This window comes from Aptenodytes forsteri, unplaced genomic scaffold, assembly GCF_000699145.1.
Source record: "Aptenodytes forsteri isolate BGI_AS27 unplaced genomic scaffold, ASM69914v1 Scaffold84, whole genome shotgun sequence".
Lineage (NCBI taxonomy): Eukaryota > Metazoa > Chordata > Aves > Sphenisciformes > Spheniscidae > Aptenodytes > Aptenodytes forsteri.
Genome location: NW_008795492.1, coordinates 366,904 through 387,359, shown reverse-complemented (window position 1 = coordinate 387,359; position 20,456 = coordinate 366,904). Strand labels below are relative to the sequence as shown.

General features: G+C 39.8%; 1 protein-coding gene across 1 annotated transcript in view; it reads left to right on the top strand.

Moving 5' to 3' along the window:
- The window catches only part of CUNH16orf52 (chromosome unknown C16orf52 homolog), a 38,698-nt gene extending 18,379 nt beyond the window's left edge, over window positions 1–20,319 (top strand). Inside the window, exons 3-4 of the mRNA XM_009281675.1 lie at window positions 10,784–10,996; window positions 19,589–20,319. Of these exons, the coding sequence (XP_009279950.1) occupies window positions 10,784–10,996; window positions 19,589–19,773 (398 nt within the window). The 3' untranslated portion in view covers window positions 19,774–20,319. The remainder of the gene's footprint in view (window positions 1–10,783; window positions 10,997–19,588) is intronic.
- The last annotated feature ends 137 nt before the right edge of the window (window positions 20,320–20,456 follow it).

The following is a 20,456-nucleotide window of genomic DNA, read 5'->3' as shown; positions in this document are numbered from 1 at the left end:
GTAATGGTGACTTAGGGAGACAAACGCCATCACTCCGAACATCCCCCCTTCCTTCTTCTTCCCCCAGCTTTATATGCTGAGCATGACGCCATATGGTGCGGGATATCCCTGTGGTCAGTTGGGGTCAGCTGTCCTGGCTGTGCCCCCTCCCAGCTTCTTGTGCACCTCAGCACTCGCTGGTGGGGTGGGGTGAGAGGCAGAAAAGGCCTTGACTCTGTGTCAGCACTGCTCAGCAGTAACGAAAACATCCCTGTATTACCAGCACTGTTTCCAGCACAAATCCAAAACATAGCCCCATACTAGCTACTATAAAGAAAATTAACTCTATCCCAGCCAAAACCAGCACAGTTGTGATGGGAACAAGTAAATGCCTAAATTTGAGAATGATTACTGCAGAAGAAGGTTAGGGGTTTTTTTCCAATTTGCCTGAAAAGTTAAAGCTACCTTTTATACTTAGGGGGGCGCCTTAAAATTTTAATCAGCCAGGAAACTATGTGCTGGCTGTCTTTGAGGTCAGATTGCATGTAGTTAAGCTATATGTCAGTCTGTCTTTCAGCACATGAAATGTTACTTGTAGAGAATAAATTCTTTGTTGGCCCTGTACCTAATCCTTATTTGAAGAGCAGTTTAACCTGTATTGCCAGTTGTTACAAGCATATAATACACAGATTTGGCAACAGTTAAAAAGTGCCTTTAGGAATAAAAACCAAGGTTAGGTTTTATTCTACTTGAAATATTACTCTAGTTGCAATGAAATACGTCTTGGGACATTTAGGTGCCATTCTTCAACTGACAAAGGTGCCTTATGGAATAAAGCAAATCTAGTAGACAGAGATAGTATCTTATGATGATGATCCTTATTTGTCCTGAATTTCATTTGATAAAATACGCAAGCAATCTTGAGGGCAGAGCCAGAACCTGAATTTTCTCCCTACCCTTGAATGTCCTTGTCACCAGGCCATAGAAATTGCTTTTGATTTGTCCTGGTTTCGGCTGGGATAGAGTTAATTTTCTTCCTAGTAGCTGGTACAGTGCTGTGTTTTGATTTAGTATAAGCATAATGTTGGTAACACACCGATGTTTTAGTTGTTGCTAAGCAGTGCTTACACTAGTCAAGGACTTTTCAGCTTCCCATGCTCCACCGACTGAGAAGGCTGGAGGTGCACAAGAAGCCGGGAGGGGGCACAGCCAGGACAGCTGACCCCAACTGGCCAGAGGGACATTCCATACCATGTGATGTCATGCTCAGTATATAAACTGGGGGAAAGCTGGTCGGGGGGGCTGCTGCTCGGGGACTGGCTGGGCATCGGTCGGCGGGTGGTGAGCAATTGTACTGTGCATCACTTGCTTTGTATATTCTTTTATTATTATTATTACTACTATTTTACTTTATTCTATTTCAATTATTAAACCATTCTTATCTCAACCCATGAGTTTTCTCACTTTTACTCTTCTGATTCTCTCCCCTGTCCCACTGTGGGGGGAGTGAGTGAGCGGCTGTGTGGTGCTCAGTTGCCAGCTGAGGTTAAATCACAACAAGATTGTAAACAGGAAGGTTGACAGATATTTCATCTTCATGAATAAAGAGAACAATAGGCTACTTCACTTGGTGTGATTTGGGGGTTTTGGTATATCCGTCCTGATCTGCTTAGACATCTATTAAGTTTGAAACTCAACTGACTTTGTGAAATGGTGCTTTTAGATATGCAGGAGTTAAAAATCGAGAGCTCTGAAGTCCAGTTGTTGCCAGCCCATGAACAGACCACCTTATAAGGCACCTATGTGGAAGGTGATCCACTACACTGTGAAGATCTGGAATTTCTGTGTTCTTGCTGGTTGCATTGTGTTTGTACCACGTGGCAAGCTCTGGTGCTGCCATTACTGACCCAGCCTGGCCACCTCACGTTACTGGCTCCTGTAGATGATGGCCAGCCTCAAAGAGCCTGCACATCAACCATACGATTGTGAAGTGATTAGCAGACCATTTCTGAGAAGGTTGGGATAGGGTTGTGTGGTGTATTGGATGAAGGGGTATCATTTTACAGCTCTGTCTAAAGCCAAATATAACTCTTAAAAAGAACACAAGCTCATCAGATGTTAAATGGCAGAACAGCTGTAGGTGTCATAGCTTCTGGCTTTCAGCTGAACATATGGCATAAAACTGGTGTAGCTGACTAGAAAAATCACTTTTAAATATTGACACTGCCTTTGATCTTTCTTTTTTTAGGCAGTGAATTTTGTCAACTTTGAGTAACTCTATTTTGGTTGGGGGAAAAATGTAAATAACCAAACTTTGTTTGGTTTTTAAGCTAAATAAAACATTGTTTTCTTTTTTTTTCCTTAAAGTTCTCTCTTTTTTCCATGCCCTTGCCACTTCAGAAATTGTAGAGATTCTAGTCACTGACAACACTATCCTATCGTGAAAAAGCTTATAGTGTCAGAAAATAAACAACGAGAAGGTTCCAACTTATTAGTAGATCCTGTTTACCAACATTTAATTAATGCTGTCTTCTGAAGTAGGGAAGAATACCTTCAGCGTGGGCAGATTTCTTGGCTCTGATACATGAGAACACACAGAGCCTTTGTTATGTCCTCAGGGGAGTTGTTCCTGTGTTGTTGCCTGAGGATAGCTCTTTCAGTGTGTGGTGGTCCATGTCGTTTTAAAAAAAAAAAAAAAAAGGGCAAAACAAAATCCAAACATTAAAAAACCCCACCCCAATACACAAGCAGTATGGCATTGAAACGTGTATGTTGGAATTCAGAAATAAACTTGCTTTTTATTGGTCCAAATTTCTGCAATTTAAACATTACTTACAACTCGTATATCATCATGATTGTCATTTGTAGTAATAAACTTTTCTAATATGTGTAAGTCATAAGGATCTTTCCCAATAGATGCCCCCTGATTTTTTTTCTCTTTGGGGGTGGGAGGAGGGAGGGAGAAGACTGCGGTTTTTGTGGAGGGGGGATTTGGTTTGAATTAGGCATGATATGAACACTGAATTGAAAACTTTTGAGACAACTCAGGCACCACATGGTCTTCAGCAGCAAGGCAGACTTTTCTGCTAATATACCACAACTTTTTTAACATTGAGTTTAGACTTTAAAAATGAGAATTCTTCTGTTTAAAAGCCAATAAGCTTTGGAGTTCTAAAGAGTGCCAAAGATGGTACCAAAGATGGTACCTAATAAAATAAATTACCTGGACATTAGATTGTTAAATAGAATTCAATTGGTAGGTTCCTCATAGCTAGCATAAGCTGGGTTTGAAGCTAGGGATGTTACCTCACTTATTGTTGCCAATATAAGTATTTTTAAGAAAGTCACTTAGTTCCTGAAAGAAGGAAGCACCCTTTACATCTCTACAGCAAGAAGGATGGTGCATTTCAAAGTTGGTTTGAATGGAGAGAAAATTCTGATTTCAGAGAAGGGGATAAATGGAGTAGAAGAGAAATAGCAGCTTATATAATAACATGCTCTATCTTGCAATATTGATTTGAATTGCTCTTAAAAGATGCACTCTAGCTATAGCAAGGACTTTGCAAGTAGATCTAAGTCTTTATTAAAACTGATCTTTTAACATTGTATAAATACTTTTTAGGTATTTGTTTCGTACCAATAAATATCCAGTGGGCATATGAATTGATCTTGCATCTGGTCTCCTACAAAGTGAGACACTCCAAAGCTTTTCTTCCAGAGTTGCAATACCTATTAGATGATTTGAGAGACAAATCAGAGTGAATGCCAAAAACGTAAGATCTGGCATACAAAAGACAGGAAAGATAATTCATAATCCCTTTGTTTTGGACTCCTCTGTTCTGTGCCTTTGCAGTTAATCCTCTGTTATTCTTTTAAGCCTTTCTCTAGATCATCCTTTAACATTCATAAATCTTATTTTAGTAAGTCTGAACTTGGTTGCCTCTTAATCTACGAACTGAACAACATACTGGAACATCCGCAGTAAAAGAATCAATCTGTCATGCCACATCCTGAATACTGTAATTGCATGGTAACCTCGAAGTTATTTTAGCGGCATAAGTGCTAAAGAGCATCTATTCAAACTAGCCCCTGTCCCTCACAAAAGAAGTGATTATTTATGTAAGAACAGTAACAGATATGGTATTCTCACACTTGATTGGAAACTGGCAGTTGATCCTCTCTTATATTTTGATCCTTTTATATACCCTTTATAGTTATTTAGGTATAATCCAGATATTGTATTGTCCTACAACAATGACCTAAGCAAAAATGTGGAGGAAAGGGTGTTCGAATTGCTTATAGTTACTTAGCTGCAGTTAATTATGTGTATGTGCTATTTTACAAAATGCTCTGATATGACATTATTTGAGGCTGTAAACATTTTTAAATTGCTTTAATGGGTCAATGGCTGAAAATTTATATGAGGACGAACTACGTTTCCTTTTACAAGGCTATAATTCTGAGCAGTTGTAGATACAAAAAAAATTCTGTGAGCTATGCCTGTGGGCGTCATTCAGTGGGATCTTATGTACAGAGACCCTGCGACTCTGTTTGACTATTACAACATGGACCATGCCTTTTAGAATCAAGAGGTCTTCCCCAGCGCTGTTAATCCTTTTTTCCTCCCCGGTTTTGAAGTGCTTTGCAAACCAGCAGGGTACTGTTATCTTTTTCCTCTTCACACCAGAGGTGGTGCATATCCTGCAAAAGCATAGCTTTTTCCCTAACCTTCTGCATTGCTTACTCTAAGCACAACTAATCTCCTTTTAAGAGAGGGTACAGGGCCTGATTTCTGATGGAATTTTACACTGGAATAAGTAGAACTAACTATATGCAACCTGGAGTGACCTCCCAGGCTATGGTAGGGAAGGATCAGCAGTGTCAGTTCCCTGGATTTTAGGAAAGGCAGAAGGGAGAGTACTCTGTTTCCAAGGAACTGATACCTGGAATATAGAATTAATAGAAATTTTCCCCAAAACAAAATATATATAAATAAACCTAAATAAGTCATTCTTTCTTCCCCCTTTGTATAGTAACATCACTTAAAGTGCCCATTGCAGGAAAACAAATTCCATGTGTAAGACTGGGAAACATCCCACTTAAACTGCCAAATTCCTTGGATTACTTTGAAAAATTTTCTTCTTGGAAATACCTCCTCCTTGTTTGCTGTTACGGGCAGTTGCATTGGAACTATTCTTACCGTGCTCTGTTGTTTGTTCCTCTCAGGAATTCCTCGGCTATGCTTCGCTCACTTTGAAAGCGGTCTTCTGTCAGAGAGGCTTGGTTGCAGGCAAGGAGCAGCAGACAAGTTAAAGGCAAGGTGGCCAAAGTCAACTTGATGGTTATCCTTAACATTGGTACAGGGAATTAGTCTGCCATGATTAAATCACTGCATTCTCTTTAGACCTTTAAAGCTTCCACTTAGATTGGGTAGCAAGCTACAGCTATGCAATCCACAGCTGCAGCCTGTTCCTCCTCTTAGATGGACCTAGACCTTTTTCCATTCAAGTTTATTAATTGGATAGAACTTAGAAACTTTCCAAGAAAAACTTAATTTTCTCCTGTCCTTGTCTGTGGCCCAGTAAGAGTTACAGGGAATGACTTAACTGAGCTGCCCTTATTTTACGTATGTCATTCTCTGGCATGCGACTTACCTAACCAGCAGCAATGAATGTTTTAGTGTGCCCAAATAACATAGCTCCATGTACTGTGCTCATTACTAAAACATAAAACTTATCAGTGTCCTTGCCACGTTGGCAGTGCTCTAAGATTTATGTCACCAACACCTCATTAGGAACCCTGTAAACTGTGCTCTTCGCTTAGCAAAGATGGTTTAACAAGTCCACAGTACACTAAGAGCAGAAATTGTCTGGCAGTCACAACTGGGGTTTCTAGCAGAACCACACCATCGCATCAGGACAGCGGGGGAGGGAGAGTGGGCGGGCTGTCTGGGAGCAGTTGGATGTTTTAACCTCCTCACTGGGCATATTGGCTCATAATATTTATTTATTGTTAGTAGTAAGCATTTTGCTAAGGATGTGGTTGATACATGGAAGGTAAAAGTGAGGAAGCTGTTGTCAAGGAATATAAAGGGTTGCAGATGCATTTAAACCCAAGGAATAGCATTTTCTCTAAAATGATGGGAAAGAGTAAGGACATTTTTAAGTGGGGACAGTAGGGGAGGGCAGAGTAGGGGCAGGTACCCTAAGCTGTGTGAGCAAGAGCAGTTCTGAGGATTTGTGCTTTGTATGTTCATGTGACAGTATAGCTGCTGAGTTCTGTGGCCTTCTAATGTTTGAGCCCCACCTCGTTCACTGCATCGTGCTTTTACCATATTAGTTACTTCTTATGCTATGGTAAGCTCTTCACGGCAGTGGCACCTCTCCTGTGTCCATCTGGCACGCTTGATCCCGCGTGTTCTGGCAATCAAATAATAGATGAACAGCAAACATCTGAATAGCTGTTATTATGCTACTGCTTTCCAGCCGTGGTATCGCTGTGCCACTTTTAATAATTCAGAAGCGATGGAGAGGTGGGGGAGTGAAAGGGCTGCAGTAATCTTTGTTTCTCTCTGTAGCGTGTGATTCCTCCTCGGTGGCTCTGTAGTTACCACGGAAACAGGAGAGGGATGGCACAGCACTGGCAGGGCTGGAGTGGGGCTTGTGGGTCGGCTCCGTGGCAGCCACACATATGCACAAAGGGGAAGAACTAGGGTTTGCCTTTCTTTGGTTTGGTGCCTTCTCTTCTCTTTCCCTCAATGGTTTTGTGAAACTTAATTGTTAAACAGGTGATGCTCTGGAATGTTGGTGTATTTGTTAAAGAGTCTTTTTATTAGTGATTCTAGTAAAAATGTGCAGTGTCAGAAAATGAGCATTACTGGTGGTCTGGAGGAGTTGGGTGAGGTAGTGTAGGAATATGATCATGAAATCTTTCACTGGTATAAACTGGAGTCAGACTGTCACTATTGGAGTTGTTTAATGTGTTTGAAATGCACTGGCACATGGGGGAATAGATTTACTGGAAAAGACTAAGGACCACTTCACTGACATTTGCTTAGTACAGCATTCTCTGTTTTGATGAAGGCTGAATCTCATTTTTAGTAATTAGAATATATATCCTAATCACCTCTCACACTAGCTGTACTGACCTGCATAATGCCAGTCTCGCAAGGTACAGAGGGAGAGGCATACAAGAGAAAGGGAGCAGCCCCCTGCATCTCCAGGTTGTCATTATACTTCCTGATGGCTGTGCAGCGTGGGCATTGGGAGGTGGAGGATGGGCAGGTGTGGTTACTCTGCTGCACATGTTTTCGGGCTGTATCCATCCTTAAGCTGCCTAATCTACTTGCATTAGCTATGCTGTTTGTTTTATACCTGTGTTAGGTGCTTAGATTTTCAGCAGTTTTGCTGGAATTGTTCTGAGGGAACAACTAAAAGCCTGTTTTACCTAGGCATCAGAGTGGAACTTGGTGACTGGCTTGAGATGGACCGTTGGGCTGTTCTCTAACTACAGGCAGAAGGAGACTGTTAGATTTAGTATCTCTGTCCCTCCTTTCAATGATGGACTAGATAAGGTTAAACAAGATTTTCTGTAACAAGTTTGTTGGCAGCTGCCTGGCAACTGTTTGCTTGATTGCCTTAGAATGGGACCAAGACAATAAAATACCATGTAAACCCACTCCTCTTTTGAATTTCATGGCAAATAAATACTCTTTTTCCACACCAGAGACTTCTTTTGAAGTGTGCAATCAACAGGAGATTTGTCACTATAGGAGCAAGCTATGAGGTTTAATTTCCTTCTGCCCAGTTTATGTACACAAGTGAGGTATTCCTGTATAGTGAACTTAAACGTGAACTTTAACTAAATTTATGAGCACATAATGAGGTTGTTTCTCCCAGTTACCTTTGTGAAACCTTTAGAAATAGTTCACAGACTTCTCTTGCCCTCCATTTGCCTCCCTAGAGTCTGCAGGCTCAAGGTTCAAAACCTTGAATATGGAGTACATCTACTTCAAATTTGTAATCCATGAAGCAGAGTTAAGAGAAAATACTAAGTATGTGCTAGCAAAAGCTTAACCATAAAGTATAGTATTTTTCCTCCAAAACGGCAGATCCTGAAATGTAATTGCTGACACTTAAAACTCTGATTAAAAAAAAAAAGAGAAAAAAAGAAAAAAAAAAGAGTGGAACAACACACTTGGGCACCAGTAGTGATGTTTAGGAAACCCTGCTCTGAGTAGTTTCTTGCAACTATCCTTGTGTCTTCAAAAGAGATGCTACCCTGGTACTCGCAATTCAGAGATTTTTGTTCTCTTTTTTTCATTTTCAGTTGTGGATTTGTTGGGGGTTTTTGTGAGAAAATCAGCCTTTGGAGAAGTAGATTTTGACAGCAAAAAAATTGCACCGAAAAATAGTAGTTCAAGATGGAGTTCTCTTCTGTTTCCTCTAGATATAGCACAAGTGGGCTTAGCTGTGGTCCTCTCTGAATCTGACATGTTAAATGTTCTCTTGCTAATTGAAAAATGTCTTCGATATGAACTGCAACTTGGATCTGAAAGATGAGTTAGTTGTCTCTTTCAAATACATGCTCATCTATAGCAACTGTTCTTCAGTTTCAGTTAACACACAAAATGGAACAGAGTCCAGCACAGTGGTTCTTATCACTGTTGCTTTTGCCAAAGTTAAAAATGCACTAAATTACTGCTACTGAATTCAGGAGGGCTCTCTGAATTCAGAAAACATCTATTGAGTGTGTGATGTCATTTTTATGAAGTCATTCTTTAGATGAGAATTGCAGTTTAGAAAAAACTGACTTCTACTTTAAGTACAGTAAAATTGTTGTTAATTCCTAGTCTTGCAGAGTGATTTGGATTAATTTCCTGTTCTATGATACTGCAGTGAATAGCCTCTTTATCCCCAAACTACAGGAAACTACTTAGTGTTTTGTATGAGGTTCTGTAATGTGTGTGTGTTTCAGGGAGCTTGACTTTTAAGGACACATGCACATCTCCCCTCTGCCCCAGCAGCTGATGTAAAATGAAAACATTGCAGGCTATGAAAAAGCAACTGAGAAGCAGTTCATGTAAAACTGTGTACTGTACAGGTATGTGAGCTGTGCAAGATTGCTCATGTAATTCTGGCTCAGTTTTGTGTAATCCTGGTGCACAGCAATTGTGTGATTGCTGTATATCTGGAGTAGAAAATGCCAATTTTGTTGGTTTTGTAACTGACACTTTTTTAAAGGATTTTACTTCAACTTTTAGCTGAAAATTCATCTCTGAATCTTTCAGTTGATTAATATGTAATTAAAAGGATGTATTTGAATAGGACTAAAAATTTGTAGTCTAAACAAAGGTTACAGGAATGCTTCAACAGAACTGATTCAGTAATGTTTTTGCTCTTGGTTCTTCTCACCCTCTAGGAGTGTATCAGAAGCGCTACATCTAATAAAACGTGATATTCTGCCTCCTAACCCATGATTCTAAGCTCAGAAGCTGATTCTGCTGGTACTCATTGCTGAGGTGTAAGCAGACAGGATCTGAACACTTGTAGAAATTGGCTCCAGGGTGCTAGGAGGTGCATGCTAGGACTGGTTACCCTTTTGACTATTGGCTTACTTCTTTGTGTCATGCCTTTTTTTTTTTTTCTTCCCCAAAAAAAGAAGCTAAAAAGTATGACAGTTGCTTCTTCCTCCAAAAATCATGCTAAACCTAAGCTTCCAAGTCTTACTGTAATTGTTTCTAAATTGCCTTCTTTTTATTTTAAACAGGTCAACTATAACAATATTTACTTGCAGTAATTTGTGGAGGAAGATGTTGACTCTAATATTATCCACTGTTGGGTTTTGCTCCTAATTTAGATAAAGGACAATTGTGATTATTTAGGAAAACAGTTCGCAAGAAGGGACAAAATTGAGAAATATAGGACTTAATGTTTAAGAGACGCTGGAAGAAATGGATTTTAATCTTGCATGTTAATTTTGGGTTAAAATTTTCCAAATAAAGAGAACTTCACTATTAAAGCTTACTAAAAGCTTCTTTATGAGTCTCAAAAGCACTGAATTGGATTTTAAATCAGATTTTTTTTTATTTAACAGAAAATACCTCATTTTGTGTAAAACTTTATGGTTCCTGTACCAGTCTTGTCCTTTTTCTAGGATATTTTTGATAGATCTTTTGTGTAGATATCCCAGTTTGTGTGTGTAGTACCTCTTGTTAGCTGTCAAAAGGATTGACCAGTCTCTTGCATAGAAGGACTCTTAAAGAGTTATTGTCAAGAAGTGTTTTGTTTTTTTTAAAAATGCTCTTAAAGTCTTGGTATGAATCAAATGCAGTTCCTGCTGCAAGACTTTGAGGATTAAAGCTGTATTTACAGATGAGGGGAAAAGGCATTAGACAGTTAAAGGCATTTTGGGGGGCTGCAGCTCATTTTGTTAGATTATAAAAGTACTTCATCTTGCACAGATGAGGGAGTGATTCTCTATACAACTCAGCTACCACTTCAACTGATATTGGCAGGCTTTATAGGAGTGTTTTATCCCTTTGATTAGACCTTGATTGCCACTCATGAACCAGATACAGCTTGCAGCCATCTCACTTCAACTTGTGCAAGCGTATGATGAAAGAACATGAAGATAGATGTTTAAAGCATGCCCCCCCCCCCATCCTCTGTGTTTGAAAGGCTTATTAAGGTTCATCAAAGAAAGAGTCCCTTATTTTTTGACAATTCTGAGCTTTGGTTTGCAGTTGAGCGCCCCTCAGAGAGGATTTTGAAAGTTTACTTGCCTCTCTGCTATGTATTTTCAGGTGCTCTCACAGTTGGCCTTGTGCGACAGTGTCAAACCATCCATGGACGTGACAGGACCTGTATTCCTCCACGGCTGCCTCCTGAGTGGGTCACTACGTTATTTTTCATCATTATGGGAATCATTTCACTAACTGTCACATGTGGTTTGCTGGTGGCTTCCCACTGGCGAAGAGAAGCTACTAAATATGCCCGCTGGATAGCTTTCACTGGAAGTAAGTGACCTCAACTACACAGTTGACCTGTACGCAGGATAAACTGGTGGAGTCTAAAATAGCACTATAGTGTTGTGAAGGAGCAGTGCTTAGGGCTCTTACTATACAAAACATTCTTTCTTTTTAAATACCACGTCTGAGGGAAAAATAAAATTCTTCAAAAATCAAGGGGTTGGTATCTTAAGTGACTATAATTGAGGGGGAATAATAGTCTGCGGGCCCAAGGTGAGAGAAAGGAGGGCATGACCCCTTTACCTTCTTTGGGCAGTGCCATTAATTGACCGGAGAAAATGAGCAGGGATAGAAGAGGTCAGTCCTGAACTGTGTCTGATAGTCTTTCGTACTTCCCCACTCCCATATATCCAGGACTTATTCGTAGCAGAATGGAATGATTGAAAGTTCCCTCCCTGAGGAAGAGGAGGCAGATGCTACATCTGAGATGTACTACGGTCTGAAATCCATCTCTACTTCAGGTGTCTCATGAATACCTCATTCAGGGTTGATGCTGGTTCAGTCCTGCGTTATGCTCACAGCAGGTGTTTTATTCAGAATATCTGCATCCTCGTTGGCTATGCAGGATTGCCCACTGCAGAGCATCTGCTGTGCTTCACAGGACTGAGACTTTTGCTTCCATAAGCGACCCACAGCAGTGCTTTACCTGGAGGGAGGAGTACCAGTGTTTTTCTACCTCCCTTGATTCTGCTCCGTATGAGCATCAGCATAACTCCTCACAGCTGAGCCTTCTCTAGCAGCCCTATATTTCCGCACAGGGAACCACATCCTATGGCTGCTTCGGTGCAAAAGAAAAACAGTTATAACAAGTAAGGGGAATAACTTTCAAACTTCCTTTTCTTGATGTGTGTTACAGGCTTAGCCCAACTGTGAAATGGTGCCTTAATGGTGGGGATGACAGCATGAAAAAACTCAAAACCTGAGGGCTTTTAAATTGACTTGAATTATGACATACCACTAAAGGTAGTGTGAACACTAACTAGAAAATGCGAGTTTGTGGTTTACACAGGCATAAATAAGGTTAATGGGACTCTGTGACATCTAATGATATCTAATATGAATGAGATTTAACCTTGTTTTGGGCAAGGGAATAATATAAAAAAGCGCTCAGCTTCAACAAGGTGCTTCACTGAGGCACTTGTACAATCAAAGCCATCCTTCTCACTACTTTGCTGCACAGCATATTAAATTAATAGTGCAGCTCTTGCAGACAATGGAGCTATTGAAATGCTGTATTCATTGTGATTGACTTTTATTTATTTTCCGGTGAATGATTAAAATAGCAGACATGAATATTAGTGAATATTCCATCCCAACTTTTCCAGTGCCCTTGTTTATCTATACGTATTTCATGTGTATCTAATGTATGCAGGGAGGGTTTAAACTCAAAATGCCATATAAAATTAAGATGCTTACAGTAAGCTGAAGTCAAAGCTGTAGGGTAAAGAGGGTTTTGGAGTACTATATATTAATATTCACTACCACAATTTATTTACTGAGGTTTTTTTCTTAATTCAGAGCTTGTATTTTGGGCTTTACATATTTTAATGTTTTTTTAAATGTCTTCAGTTGTCACATCCCTGCATCTTTAGTTTTCTACAACTGTGATGATTAGTTCAGCCAAAAAACCTGATACCCTAAAGCTGTGTTTTTTCTGTAGATTTCTTTAGGCTTGCAACAGGTCCATTATTAGAAGTCTAAATATAGAAGGACATTCTTTTATTTCAGCACTTGCCTTTTTGTTATGAGATGTTTAATAATGAAACATACTAATTTGTTCTTTTGCAAGTCAGAATTATTCATAATTCTATTAAGATATGATTGCTGCGTTGCCGAAATTCTAAAATTCAACGTCTTTTGTATTCATATCCAATACATACAACTCTGTGACCTTTGTGTTCCTGTTAGCAGTGATGATGGGAAATTTTATTGCTTAACTCACTTGTAAGAAAAATCACTTTTGAAAAAAAGAAGTGAATGGGAGGAAGAGTTCTGTATTTTTCAAAAAGTTGATGAGAGTGACTTGTGTGTTTCATTAGATGGCAACACAAATTAGTAATCTATTTGTAGATTAGTATTAGGAAACATGTAGCCATGTGGAATCAACTTGGAATACCATGAACAAACAGGTCCTTCCTGTGAAGTGCCAGTGCTGTAAGATGAAAACATGTGTAACTCATTAGAAGGGGGTAGGGAAAACTTCATAGTTGTATTACATCTCTTCTGCAAGCAATTTCAAGACTCCACAGCCTAGTACAGGCTGCTAGCAGATAGTCTTTTCACAGAACTTTCTGAACACAACATAGGACATACTATCCCAGGCAGGCAAGGAAGTCTGCTGGGATTGCCAAGGGCAGCTCTGGGACTGGCAGCTCCATTCTCTTCAAATGCAAGGGGGTCTAGAGTAAATCACCTAAGGGCAAAGGAATCCTCTTGCTCAGCCCTTTCCTTGCAACTCTGACAGTAGCAGGGAGAGCCTGGTAAGAGGTCACTCTTGCCCAGTTCATGCTGGAATTTATATATAAATATATAGCTTATATTTTTAATGGAATTTTTGCTTGTAATTTTGTCATCTTGGATGACCCCAGATTTTTTCAACAGTGTACCTATAAATATGAATTATTGCTGAGAGTGGTCTTGTCTATCTTGTTTAGCTAAGGACAAAAGTTTGATCTGTCAATTCTCTTTCCTGTATATACTTCTAAAGGGATACACGCAAGAGAGTATTTACTAGCACAACATTTGCGTCCTTCCCCAGCCATTGGTGGTTTTACTGCACAGAAACGTGTCTTTCTGACTTCTCTGCAAAACAGCTTTGTGGAGAGGAGAGGTATTTCCCTCCTCCAGGTCGTACTGTATGAGTGACAAAAGTCTTCTAAAGGCAAATGTGAGTTTTCCTTTGCTTTCTGTAGGGAAGAGTCTTTCAAGAATCACAGTATACCTACTGATGTGATAGGTATTGTTACCTTGGACATAGATACTATCAAAACTATCACTGATGTTTGAGTCCTGTTAACCGTAGTACCAAATTCATACAACATAATGGAGAGTGGATTCCTTCTTGGTGTTCGTTTGTGCACTGCCCAGGTCTTTGTGTGCTTCTTCAATGAACAAGGTTTTGCAAACTCATAGCTGTGCCTCTTGTGTTGATAGCAGCCAAAGATCTGATCAGCTATTCCTTTGCATGGTATTATCTACCGGTTGCTCAAGTGTGAGCTAACTGCCTATTACCCTCCCAGCTTCTGTACCACTTCATCACTAATTATGCCACGTGACATAGTGGCATAAGTTGGTAGCAAAAAATTAACCTGGCTTTTGTATTGTTCCATGTATCTCTGAAACTGTTCCTTTTTTGCTAGTCCTACTACAAATTTATGTAAACCCCTTGCCTTTTCAGGGTGCTCGTTATGCCATCTTCTGGTTTAGAAGATAGGATGTGGTGAACCTATGGCAAATCTTAAACGTTGTAATTTCCATGGTCCTTGGGACAGATACTGTTATGTTCCATAATTAGAAACAATGTCCAGAGCTTGTTTTCTGTGGAGGCCACCTAGGTGGTCTTATGCGTGTTATAACAATCTTGGCTATTGCAGGAATTCACAGGGCTCCCACAAGATCTGTTTACATCTTACACAGATTCAGGTCTCTTACCATCTGCTACAGCTAGAAAGGGAACTAATTCTGTGTCTGCTACCACTGAATTGGGTGTTTCTCTGAGATGTATCAAGGGAGGAGATGCTGGACAGAAAAATCATATTTCTACCTTTTTTCCAGCAGTTACCAGGGAGTCTGTTATTCTTTTTGCCTGAGGATTTAAATGTTCATGAGTATAATGGACTTGCTTTTTGGAATGCAAGTAAAAGCGGGGCAGGATAATCACATTCTTAACTAACAGTAGCTATCCTGCAAACATCTGCCCCTGCTGTTCCCCAGTGAATAAAGTGCTTCTTGAGTTACTAAAGATTTGTACCAGGTGCTGCTTTCTATGTTACGCATCTCTAAAGAGGCAAGCAGGTACTACAATGAGCCCTCTAAAGACTAGGCCATAGCTTTTTCCTTCTTTTAATATGCTGTATCCTGATTTTTTGAAGTTGTCATCGGATGCTCAAAACAATTTCAAGCTAAAAAATTACAGGAACTAGATCTTTTTTTGACAGCCACCATTCAGAAGCAGACTAGAAGTGATTATATTTTGTTACCTAAATATTTTAGTTAATGGAAATTGTAGTCATTAAGTGTTTTTCCTGCAAATTTTCCTACCCAAGGAAGAATTTGACATCAAAAGCAAGTACTCCTGAAGGAGAAGTTCTTTATGGGTTGGTGGAAATGTTGCTGGCAATTCACTGAGTTGATACTAACAGATATGGAGAGTTACATTTGGGCTACAGCTTGTATAAGAAATTCCTATCTTCTAGCTTACAAATATCCTTCTGAAAGAATACACACTAAGTTAACTGAGCACTTCATATATTGGGTTTTCTCCTTAGTTTCTTCTTTTTTTAAAATAAATTTATCACACAGTCTTTTCTTAATGACTTCTCAAAACTTTGCCGTAATTTCTTTGCCAGGCTTCCTAATCTGACAGAGACTTTGATGAATCCGTTTTTTATTTGCTATTTCAGTAGACTGAAAATTCAGACCTCACTAAGAAAATTGCTTGGACACCCTCACAGCAGAACATGTGCACTGTGTGTATGCACAGTGGAAGAGAAAAGATGGCTGGTTACTTCTGTGGTAAATATTTGGAATGTGTATGCACATCAGCATCCTGCACACTGCCTGCATGTGCAGAAGTTTTTTTTTCTCCTGCTGTGAACTTAGGGAGAGCTGAGGTACCTGCACCCTTCTGTCCTCGGGCAGGAACACAAGGAAAGACTGGGCACACACTCCACTTGGCGGTACAGCGCTGCTAGCAAGTCTCAGACCTAGGAGCACTGGTGCATGTATGTACAACACACCTCAAAGAGCAGTGGTTTAGTAGAGAGGGATGAAGATCTATTCTTCAACCATATCCATGAGGCCATCAGAACTTTTCCAGCTGTGTAGTTCTTGAATGTAATAAAGGAGATTTAATCTTGAAAGTGCAGGTTGTTTTCAGAATCCTAAAGCTATTTCCTGTAAGTGTGTTATTGTTAAAATACAACAGACGTTTTGTAAATAACTGGAATGATTGTCAGGGACAAACTGGATGTAATAGGAAGCGTGCTGAGTTATGATAATGTGACTCATCCTCAGAATATTGTTCAAGCTGTTATTAATTGTATGTTGCATTACTAATCACACATCAACCACTGTTTTCTGGACCACTCAAGTATAGAGCTCTTCTGTGCTTACACAGATCTGCTCAAGAAACACACACACAAGCTTTCTTTCCTCAGATGGACCAGCTGTTGGTTAAGATACAATTAAAAAAAGGGAAACATTCTTTAAGGATTAGATTGTATAGTGTGGAATTACGTGGACCAATAATCATGTAGATTAAAACCTTCTAGATTATTTAATGTTTAACGTCTGGTTGCTGGTTCTTTGGTTTTGTTTTAATAGATGGCCTAAGGAGGTAGCACTGAGCAAGAATGTAGTGACTATGCAGTTGCCAGATGTTTTTTGTTTGTGCTCTTTTTCTTCCCCTTTAAAAAATAATCCAATGGAGCTGGAAGCGAGGCACCAGCTCCCTCTCCTGGACCATTTGATTTTTTCCTGCTCAGTATTGTCAGCTGGAAGAAAGGCTGATCCTGGTGGCAGCTGCTCTTGACTCAAGGTGTTGTGAAAGCTGCTTCACGTGTTTCAGAAAGCAAGGAGCAGTTGATGTTCTGATGTGGTTCATGGTTTATGAAACCGTCCTTTCGTGTTTATGCCCAAGTCCTACTTGGACACTTTTTGAATTCAGATTCATCACACCCATAACTAGTCTCTTCTATAGAACATGTGTGTTTTTTCTTCAAAGCTGAGACCTGTGCTATGCAAATCATAAGCTTTGAGCATTAAGATATAAAATATGTGATAAACTATTCATCTTGGATAAACATGGAGTCCATTAAAAAAAAGTTTTTAGTATGGGCGTGTAACACGGTAGCTGGATAAACTGGAGCATGTGTATTTAGTCTGGAAGAGCAGTAGTGAAGTTACATTAAAAAATATTGAGGCTGCCCCAGCCCATCATTTCCTCATTTGGAAGACTGGTAAGGCCAACAGGGACAGGTGAGCTCCTGAATTTGTTTTATGTATATTTGGAAACAAAAGCAGCTGCAGCACTGCTGACTTGCACAGGAACCAGTGATTAAGGTGATGGCTATTACTGTTGCCAGTGGTTTTTACTGTTGCTTGTTTGACTTGTGGGGAAGCTCAAGTAGGGAACAGCATCCCCAGAGTTTGTTCTGTCTCTTAGTGGTGGAGAAGAGAAAGGGGAGACAAGGACAGCACCTGTGTCCCTTACTAACAAACAGAAGCAGCAGTCTGTGTTAACTGAGGGAAGACTGAAAAAGTTGGCATGTAATGCACTTTATTCAGGCAGGAGCATTGTCAGTTGGCTTGAATTTTCTTTTTCATGTGGCTAAGTTTATAGGTAGACTTTGAGGGCTAGGAGAGGCTTTAGTGTTAGCTGTGCATCATGTTAGGAGATGGTGGTATGTGGATTTGTAGGGTTGGTGGGATATCTCTCCCCCCAGATATAGTTTAGATTTGGTTGAATGGGTATTGGGATGCTATATTCCACTCACAATAAATAATGTTTGAAACAAAGTTGAAATACGTAGAAGTGGAATAAGAGTGAAGCACTAATAGTTGACTGAACTGGTAGAATCAGATAAAATTCTGTGTTATTCCAATACTGGTTAAAAAAACATTGTATATTCTTGCATATGCAATCAAACCAATTCAAAAGCTAATCCTTTTTATTGTGAAGAATGTCTTGCCTCTTAGAGGAGTGTGGTGGTTTAACCTCAGATGGCAAGTAAGCCCCCCAGCCACTTGCTAACCCTCCCCCCCCGCCGTGTGATGGGGGAGAGAATTGGAAGAGAAAAAGTAAGAAAACTCATGGGTTGAGATAAAGACAGTTTAATACTTGAAATAATAAAATAATAACAATATCAACAACAACAATAATAAATTGGGGGGGGGGAAGAAAGAGAGAAAGAGAAAGAAACAAAACCCAGGAAGGAAACAAAAACCCAAGAGGTGATGCAATCACTTGCCACCTGCCAACCGATGCACAGCCAGTCCCCGAGCAGCGGTCACCGCCCCCCGGCCAACTCCCCCCAGTTTATGTACTGACCATGATGTCGTATGGTATGGAATGTCCCTTTGGCCAGTTGGGGTCAGCTGTCCTGGCTGTGCCCCCTCCCGGCTTCTTGTGCACCTCCAGCCTTCTCAGTCGGTGGAGCATGGGAAGCTGAAAAGTCCTTGACTAGTGTAAGCACTGCTCAGCAACAACTAAAACATCGGTGTGTTACCAACATTATGCTTATACTAAATCGAAAACACAGCACTGTACCAGCTACTAGGAAGAAAATTAACTCTATCCCAGCCAAAACCAGGACAAGGAGCCATATTTGGAAGTCATTCCCTTGGTCGAGACAGTAGAGCCCTGCATGTTGCTACGTTCAAACTAAACAGGGTTACTTATCCAAAGGTATGTTACAGGAACACTGAGGTTGTCATTTGGGAAATATTACAACACTGGATGTTCTCTCCTGGATTTGATCAGAGTACTGGCATGTGCTGTGAGGAATGTTGACCACTTGATACCTGAAGGCCTGTGAAATCCGTAATGTAATTCTAATGAATGGCTTTAATAGGAGTTCTGGTTTCTTTTTTGTACATCCACACAGAGTCAGCTGTAAGCATGAACCATGTACATAAGTCTTAACTGTTCAGGTGAAATAAAAAGCCTCATTGCTTGGTTCTCTTTGTTCACTGAGTCTGAATTTGAAGTTTTTCACTAAGAAATTTAGATTAAACTGAATCAGAAAGCTTTCTTTGTATTCCAGTTGGAAATCTTAAGGATATTTCATTACTTAAGGAAACATTCATGTAACTTTAGGAAACTGGTATCTTGTAATCTAAAAGAAACTGCAATGACAATCTGTGTGTTTTCTATTTTTAGCTAAACTTTTACAGAAAAGGAATTTGTGTGGAAGAACGGGAGAGGGCAACTACAGTTGGAAAAAGACAACTGATAATAGAAAAGGAGTTTCTTCAGTGTTGAATGTTAGTTTATCTTGACTTTCGGGAAAATGACTAAAATAACTGGAGAAGTAATGAACTCTGACTAAACTTGTGGATGGTGGTAGAAGTACATCCACCATTTTTTTATGCTGTAAAGACAGTTCATGATCTAGTGAGCAGGACTGAAATTACAGTAAAAATTGGGGTCTTTTAGTCTTTCTGGGGAGTAGAGAGGGATGTTTTAAAAGCGAGATAAAGCCTACTCAGTCATTTCAAGCAAGTTAGGTACTGGAATATCTCAGCTTTTCAGTTTGGTCAGAATACTTTGCTTGCTTTTCTGGACTGTTCTATGAACGGGTAAATATTTTGACTTTAACACAGCAGTGACCATTTTTTTCTTTTCTCTTTTCTTTGCAGTGATTCTATTCTGTATGGCAGCCCTAATATTTCCGATAGGATTTTACATCAATGAAGTTGGAGGTCAACCATATAAATTACCCAATAACACAGTGGTTGGGTCTTCGTATGTACTGTTTGTCTTATCCATTTTCTTTACAATAGTGGGACTTCTATTTGCTGGCAAAGTTTGTTTACCTGGCTGATGAATGTCTGAACTGCAGGACTTTATTTTGGACAAGAGCAAGACATCAGAATTGCATTCTCAGGAGGATGCCTAGATCAGACTATCAAACACTTACTGAAAAGAAGAATGCTTTGACTTGTTCTCACTATGCACTTTGGATGAAAAAAAGGAGAGCCTTTCCCATAACCAAATACAGACAACGTTGACTAATCTCCTGAGCATATTTAATGCAGTCAGGTCTGCACTGTGATAGGAACTAGTGAAGAATGCTTTACACTGAGAAGCATAATGCCCCATGTTACTGTACTGTTCCTGTTTTTAACGTCTAACGATTTGGAAGTCAAAGTATTTATGAACTTTGTGGTAGACCAGAGGGTTGCAGGGGAATTCAAGTGAGGCTGGCCTCGCTGTTTAGGAGATTAGTATTTTACATCTTCCTTCTGATGAGCAAAGCCTTTGGCACCAATGTGGATCAATCTTGCATTACTGCACCAAGAAGCCAATAGATCAAAACATGTTCTCTAAATGTATGTAACAGCAAGAAGACATACATCCCCTCCTCCCCCATAAGCTCTAGAAAAACACTAAGGAACATTTTAGAGGGGGATTTCTTCCTTATATTTATATAAATATATATATAAATATATATATATTTTGCTGATGCAGTATACAGTGTGTGTGTATGTGTGTGGGGGGATATAA